Below are 7992 nucleotides of genomic sequence, written 5' to 3' on the forward strand. Positions count from 1 at the left end.
CCCCACCCAAGCAAATAGTCATGATCTTTCAATCTACATTTTGCACAAAACTTTCTGCATCCTTTACAGTCATTCAATGACCTTGTCTGAATCGCACTTATATAGAAACATGTTACATAACGGTAATTATAGATCCTTCTTTATTATGCAGCCTATTATCTAGCCTAGATTGCTTCTTTGCCCTGGTGCAGCTACAAGTCTTCACTAAGCTGTATGTACTCATGAACACATCCTTTGCTTGAAAATGCAGTTAACCTAGAACCTGCTATATGTACTGCTTAATTGTTGTGCTGTTAAATTTAATCTGCTGGTTGCTATCAATTGTTATCTTCCTCAGCTTTTGGGTTAGGTGCTGTAGCATACAACCAAGGATATGGAAAGTATCTTAGGCAAAGGAAATCCCTTATTCCCACATCTACCCAAAGATATACAGTAAGCCAATCATTTGGCCTTAGACTACGCAGGATCTCTTCCTTATGTAAAATGTATGATCTATGTTGGCCCTGAAATGCATTATCTGCATGGCAGTCAAGGTGAATAGATGGTCTTGGTCATTATCTAGCTATGACTTTAGACGTCAGATCTTGGGTGAGTTTCACCTTTCCCACCCACTAACTGTGGCTTTAAGTCTCATCACTGCCATTGCGTGGTTTTGTGCAAATTAGTGTTTCAGTCTTAGCTCCCAATATGCACAATGAGAAAAACAAGAACCTCTTTTTTCAAGGCCCGATGCAGCAAATACTAACACTGGAGACTGCAAAGATATCTGAATATGCATAGGATTCTCTATATGATTTCCAGTACCCAGCACTTTGTAATGCTCTGTATCAAAAGAAGAATGCTAGGACCTAATTTCCAAGAGGAAAGCAAACTTTGTCTTTCTGCAGGTCTGCGAAGATAAGGAGTTTAGTTGCTCAAACTTTGTACACCAGATAAGTAGGGTGAGGGGGCAGGGTAGAAGAAGGCTGCATGCTATTGCCTGGTCTTCCTGTTTTCTTGTGCCAGCCAACTGCAATGGAATTAGAACAATCTATACGCAAAACGATTGAGCCGGGGAGAAAGCTTCCTTTTCCATACTATAATCCCTTCTTCACTTTGCTGCCTGGCTTAAAGATCCTTTAAAAGGGGGCACCAGGTTAATGGGGCTGGTTTAATCCCTCTAAGGTGGCACCACCTTTTGATTCAGGTGAACCCAGCCCAGAGAAACTAACTTAGATGTTCTAAGTATTCACCACAACATGGAAAACTATTCAAGCTGGCCATGGACAAAGAGAAATAGCAGTGATGGTGGTGCAAAGAGAGGAAAGTAACAGGGGTGGCAATCTGGAACAAAGGCTGGAGAATCTGCAGCTGAAAAGCACAGGAGCCCTCCTCCTAACCCTCTCCATGCAACTCCGCATGCCGACTAACAAACAGCAAGTACACGCAGCAGAAAGCCTGTAAAAAAATGTCCACAAACCCACACCAATGGAAAACATTTATTTATGAACGTAAATAATTAAAACAAAAACCCTACCAGTGTGTACATTGTACACATTTGAATGACACTTACAAGAATGAAGTTATATACAATATACATTTTAGGATGACAAGTGCACTGATGAAGGATAGAGACAAATAGCCGACGCCACAACTGTTACTACCTGTGGGGCTGGGGTCACAGAACTCCAGTCATATCTATGCAACAATGCCACTGGTAATTAAAGCTTTTGAATTAGGGTTCACACTAATTTTTTTCAGTACAAAGTGTAGGAAAAGCAAGGTAGGAAGAACACAAAGATGATTGGATGGAATTTGTTATTGGCCAGGCAAAAGCCCTCACTCTTCGGTTGCCATCTTCATCAAGTACTCCTTGTCTATTTTGAAGAGTCTCCAGCCCTCCTCAGATGACAGGTCGGAAGCTCCCCGTCTCTTGTAGAACGTGATGGAAGGCTCATTCCACTCTGCCACTAAGAAGTGCATGCTGCTGCAACGACACTTGACAGCCGTCTAGAGGAAGCAAATAGAACATGGAAACTGGAGATAGTACTCCTATCTGTTGGCACATGTGTCAGCAGTTCTGTTGCCTCACTGAATCCTCGCTATCAGCTATTTACTCTCCATGCTAAGTAATTGTACTAAGCATCTCAAAATCATACATTCAAGGTTCTGCAGAAGTTTCAGAAAACACTTGGCTCTTGACTCCTTTACAATTTCAACCATTAACGCTTTTTTAAGGGGAATGTCCATTTATACAACTGAAAATAATATATTATCACTGTAGATCATCAGTGGGGGGAGAAAACCTAATGTGGGTTGGGTGGAGGACTTCAATCATTCCAAAGAATGTAGTGTCAAAACTCCAGGGAACATCAGTTTGACTAGGTGAAAGAAACAGTTTAAATGCACACAACATAGATCTCTGTGTTTTCACAGAATGCCTTCCTCATGAGCAATACACTGACCTGTTCTGTGGAAGCATGTTGGATCTCTTTTGCATTCCGTTAAACTATTTCCTGCACCTATGGGAATATCTTTTTATGATTATTATCATGGTGTGATCTGTCAACTGCTTGGCTATGAGCACTGCAAAATCTGTATGGATTAATTTGCAAGCTATACACACAGGGGTGGTGATAACTACTTGACTTTGCTTAAGTGGCTGCTTTAGAGAACAAAACTTTGCAGTCTGAAAGAGGTCTACTTACCTGACTCAGTTTCTTTAGAATTTCAGAACCAATGCCCAAACCTAAAAAGAATTAAATGTTTTTAGATCTTGGATTAAGAACAGTTTAAAGCTAAATGATTCCTCTGAACTTAATCACAAAGAAGTCTTCAAATTTCAGGATAAATGATACCTCTGAACTCATTCATCACAAAGAAGTCTTCAAGATATAACAGTTTTCCAATCCATGGGTCATAAGTGAAGTAATACATTGCAAAGCCCACAATTCCATATCCTGTAATGAAAGATTATAGTTACTTTACCACAAAGTGAAATTTCATTAGGAAGAAAAGAGTTAGTATCTTTCATATCATACATGCATATGTCACAACAGTTTCTGTGTACATGCAAAATTAATATATTACGCTGCCATTGGTCAATGTGAGAACATAACGTACTGTCTATAAGAAGAGTAGTGCTGCAAACTGGGTAGGCATTCTTAACAAGTAAAGATTATCTTGGAATACTCCAGAAGTCTCAAAGTCAACATTACAGTTATTGGGGACAAACACCTGAATGTTGGTGCTGTACATACCTACATGGTCACACCACTGCAGTACCTGGCAGTCAACCTTTACATCACAATTACAGTTTTTTGGTAGAGATATTCTGTACATTCCCTAATGATTTATTGGCATGACCAAATATAAGTCAGACGTCTACAATATTACACGGCAGATCAGAATATTGTGGCAGTCATCTCAACTGATTCCTTTAAAAAATGAACACAGGACTCTCAAAGTGAACACATCTGAATACTGTTTTCTACATTAATTTATGGCCAGTTGTTCATGAAACAGCCATTCATATATAAGCTTTTACTCTTCAGTCAATTGCATCCCAAGTTCCTTCTTGGTTTTATTGCTTGCACATTCTGCTCTTCCACTGGGAAAGGAATGAATTATTGCAACTGGTAATCTTTTTCCTACAACATCCCAGTCAAAATCTAGAACTCCAAATCTCTATTAAAAGATTACACACAGGATTTCTGATCTGCCGAGTGTTTTGTATGCTTTTTCTCTGTCTTTGTTCTTTGTGAGGTAGATGTTTGGGAATAATATTTGTCCCTGGAGACCTTACCTCATATATCATGATCATCTACTTTATTGTGTAACGGATCTTTTAGTTACCTCCCCGCCCATCCATGTACACGGAAGGGCCATGTACATGGCGAAGCTAGAGACTGTAACCTGAAGATTGGGGACAAATTGAAGAAAACATGTGATTCAACAGGATTACATATCGATAAATTAGGGTCAAACAAGAACAACCATGTAATGAAGTGGTATTACAGTATATTTTCCAATTATACCTGGTCTTCCATGGTCTTCAAGGCAACAGAACAGTTAATTGAAAAGCTACACTTTTCTTATTTCAACAGGTTAAGTTTTAACACTGACTCTTGCTGTAATTTGTTGCTACAACCATACAGATACTCTACAAGTAATATTAAGTGCAGTTTATATTTTATTATTTTTTAATAAACCAAAAAAGAGTTCAAGTTTCACCTTCAGGTGTACAATGTTCTTTTGGCACTTCTGCAACAAGACAGTGGTAGAAAGGGTGTTCACCAAAGCCATCCTCAAGCAGATCTACAAGATAACAGTAAATAAAATCTCAGTATCATTTTTTTATAATCTGGTTAACCTGTCATAAAGTTACTCTGACAGAAAATAACCTACAATATTACCTTTTTCAGTCAGCACTACTTGATCCTCCATCTCTTCATATTTAGCAAGTTCCTGTCGAAAAAGAAAGTAGGGTTATTGCCTCATTGTACTAGCTTCTGATAGTATGTTTTGTATTTCTGTTCTGTTATCCTTGGCCAGCTGTTTACAAAGGTGGGAAAGTTCTTTTTTTATATATAGTGCTTTCAACACACACATCCAATCTCTGCAGTTCATCAGAGAATCAGGACAGGATTCAGAACAGTACATGGATGCTGCAAGGTCTGTAAGGCACAGGCATTTACAGAGCTATCTAGAGAACCTTAAGGCTGCAACCTGGGACTAAGCTATACCAAACAGTGTAACTTACTTTCAAGTCAAGATGTAGACCATGGCAGCATGGATCTGTTACCTCGTTTGATGTCAGCAAGAACAGAATGAACAACGATTCATCTAAGTAATTTACATTACATAAATAAAGCTTAAATTGGACATCAGGAACATCTTAAATAAAAAGGAGCTGTTGATCATTTAAATAGATGGTGCAATCTTTTTGCTTGCTGTTTTTCAAGAACCGGGGTATACAGCCCCAGGACAGGGAAGTTACAGCAGCTGAATCTGTCTTCACTTATTAAAAAAAACAAAAGCCACTTCCTTGTACATAGGGCAAAGATTATACAGTCTGTTGCACAAGATGTGGGAGGGGGCACATGGGATGTTTTCCTGACCGGAGGGCAAAGGTTATCTGCCCAGGGTGAACTGTTCCACTGCGAAAGTAACAAAACATCCCACCCTAGAAAATTTTACCTTAAGCTATATGCAATGTTCCCTCTAAGCTGTGGAGTCTCGTGAGCAAAAAATCTACTTTGTGAGCTACTGCCATTAAAGTTGTGAGTGAGCAATTTGGCTACTGCCCAAATTAGTTTGCTCTGGAGCCATCCTTCCTGAGCTGAGACAAAAATGTGTGAGCCGGAGGCTAAAAAATCTGTGAGCTGGCTCAGACTAACTCAGCTTAGAGGGAACACTGGCTATATGTACAAAGGGGTGTGTGTGTGTTTGGAGGAGATCCCCTGAAAATGTAGAGAACACAGACAAGCATCCAGTACGAATGCAAAACATTTGTGAAAGATCAAGATATCAAGAAAATTTACAAGGTATCTGAAGAAGCGAGCAGTGACTCACGGAAGCTCATACCCTGTCACATATTTTGTTAGACTTTAAGGTACTACTGGACCCTTACTCTTTTCTACTGCTAAAAATTTGTGAGCAGCTGCTGGGTGGGAATGCCCACTCTGGCTAAACCTGGGCAGATCCCAGTGTTGTTGCACTATCCAATTATAGCAGATGGCGGCTCAGGCTGGGAAAGAAGATCAAACAGAAGCCTCAAACCTCTTCCTTTTATGGTCTTGTTCATCTGTGGTTTTAAACTAAACTTTGGTGCCCGTTAAGTACATCCGTTTTACACAGCTCTCTGTTCAGTCCTTGCCAATTCACCCAGCCCGGCTCTCCTTTCTTTCAGAGATTCCCCCCTCAGATAGAGCCACGTTACGTATATCTTTTCTTTCTCAAAACGTTGTTCCTGCCTTTCCAAAACCTTAAAAAACAGAGGAGGCAAAGGGGACTAACTTCTATTTTATTAAGCCTGCGTTCAGCATTTTGGGCTGCGCGTACGTGACCGGCAGGCAACGTTACCGAGTTTGCATAAAGCAATGTACCTTTATGAGGCGCAGCAGATCGGCACAGTCTTCGGGCCGCGCAGCACGTATACGGAACGTGGCCATTTTCGCCGGCGTTTCCCCCTGCGTCCACCCCCTCGCGTGAGTCCCCGAAAATTGAAGAGCAGGAGAAGCAGTTTCTTCATTCGTGTCCCGGGCGCGGCGTTGGCGTCGGCGGCACACGCACAGTCAGGCAGCAAGCATCCCCCAGCGGCAAGACGCAGGAAACAGCACGCGGACAAACACACCACAAGGTCTACTGTTTCTGCTAAGGCGCTGCCACAACAGCCTCTATTTATGCCAGTGTGCAAGTTCGTCAGTTCAGCCTTCCAACCAATGATGCTGTGCCAATCTATTTGTCTCCACCCCCCCTCCGCCAATGGCGTCACCATTCTGGGAAACGGAATTCCGCAGAGTCTTATGACTCATCGAGGCGTGAGCCAAAAAGCAGAGCCAAGCTATGTAGCCATCGCCCCCTGATGGAACAAAAGCGTTGCTACAGAGAAAAATTAAACCCCATCGCTCGGCTATTTTTGTTCAGTAGAACTGAAGCTTTGTCGAACCATTCTTCACTGTAAAGGCAACTCCTCCTTAATTTGCCACGCGAGAGGTGGAATGTGCCCCTAGGACTCCAAGGCCACCACCCCGGGGGCCCCGTTGCCGCTGCCATTAGCGCTGCTGCTGCCGCTGCCAGCAGCCATAACTTTTTAAAGAGCCCCCCCCCCCCCAGCTGGGAGAGCCAGAATGAGGTGGAATTTGCGAGAGGTGGAATTTGCCCCTGAGCGGCTAGAGAGGTCATTCTGGCTCACCCAGCTCTCCGGGAGGGCTCTTTAAAAGTTATGGCCCCCGGCACTGTAACAGTGGCAGCTGCAACGCCCATGCGGGGGTGGGTGGGGCAAAACGTTCTTTTGCCTCCCTGAGCCGCTGCCAAGGTTGTGGCCTTGGACTCACAGGGTCAAATTCCACCTCTCGCAAATTCCACCTCATTCTGGCTCTCCCAGCTGGGGGGTTTAAAAAGTTATGGCTGCTGGCGCTGTTCTCGTCAGCTGCGCAGGACTCGCAGGGGCAAATTCCAATTCTCACGTGTGATGTCTGAGCGGCGTTGCTGGGACATCACACACAAGAGGTCATTCTGGTTCCCCCAGCTCTCGGGAGGGGCTCTTAAAAAAGTTATGGCCGCCTGCGCTGTTCTCCACGGCAGCTGCGACGCTCGTGCAGGGGGCCGGGGGGGGGGGGGGGTTTTTTTCCTCCCTTGAGCCCTCTCGGGAGGGGCTCTTTAACGGAGTAAAGTCCTGCACTGGCCAGGTGAGTGGAGGTTTACCTGCGGGGAGTTTGCAAAGCTGAATTTAGGGAGGCAGGAGGGCGCTTCTTGTTCGGTGGGATGCTGGATCTCAAGGAGGGGCTGAGACGAGCCTTGCCAGCACCCCAAAATGCGGGGAGGGGGTTTTCCAAATCGGAAGATCTCTTTTAGTGACGCTGCTCCCAGATGCAAGTCTGCTTTGTACCCAGGATGACAAAGGGGTGGCTCGCTGCCCCCGAGGAACTTGCAGGTTGCAAGCAATGGAGGCAACCGGGGAGGGGGGCGAGTGTGGGTCAGCTGCTCAGTGACACGTGCTTAAGAACTGGCTTGGATCTGCTGCTCCCAAGAAGGGTCGTGAAGAGGGGAGCCGGGTCGCTTCCTCGAGACAGAGCAGGATGAAACCAATGTGAAATGAATGGAGGCATGCAGGCGTCATGTTAAATGTGCTTTGTGAAATATATTCATCTTCAGGGTATTAAAACGGGTTGGGGAAGAGATGTCCCTTTCTGTCTTTCCCGGAGGCGCAGGAAGAGCGAAGGGCTGGGGCCCCCCCCCGCTCAGGGGCCTCAGAAGCATTTGATTGCTTCTGAGATGTGAACTGCTAAA

General features: G+C 43.9%; 1 protein-coding gene across 1 annotated transcript; it reads right to left on the reverse strand.

Annotated features, from left to right (window-relative positions):
• Positions 1-1470: 1470 nt before the first annotated feature.
• SAT1 (spermidine/spermine N1-acetyltransferase 1) lies at positions 1471-6357 on the reverse strand. The gene is made up of 6 exons (XM_015415436.1): positions 6087-6357; positions 4395-4446; positions 4213-4296; positions 2838-2939; positions 2688-2728; positions 1471-1989 (listed from the first exon to the last, which is right to left on the reverse strand). Exons 1-6 carry the CDS (start codon positions 6150-6152, stop codon positions 1819-1821), a joined length of 516 nt encoding a protein of 171 aa, XP_015270922.1. The 5' UTR covers positions 6153-6357; the 3' UTR covers positions 1471-1818.
• Between the last annotated feature and the right edge of the window lie 1635 nt (positions 6358-7992).

This window comes from Gekko japonicus, unplaced genomic scaffold, assembly GCF_001447785.1.
Source record: "Gekko japonicus isolate JY-2015 unplaced genomic scaffold, Gekko_japonicus_V1.1 scaffold1295, whole genome shotgun sequence".
NCBI classification, from domain to species: domain Eukaryota; kingdom Metazoa; phylum Chordata; class Lepidosauria; order Squamata; family Gekkonidae; genus Gekko; species Gekko japonicus.

Coding starts and splice junctions, on each gene's coding strand:
- SAT1 (XM_015415436.1), bottom strand. CDS start 6,152: ATGGCCACGTTCCGTATACGTGCTGCGCGGCCCGAAGACTGTGCCGAT. Junction 4,297..4,394: donor AGTAGTGCTGACTGAAAAAG/GTAATATTGTAG, acceptor GTTATCTTGTAG/ATCTGCTTGAGGATGGCTTT. Junction 2,729..2,837: donor TGTGATGAATGAGTTCAGAG/GTATCATTTATC, acceptor AATTCTTTTTAG/GTTTGGGCATTGGTTCTGAA.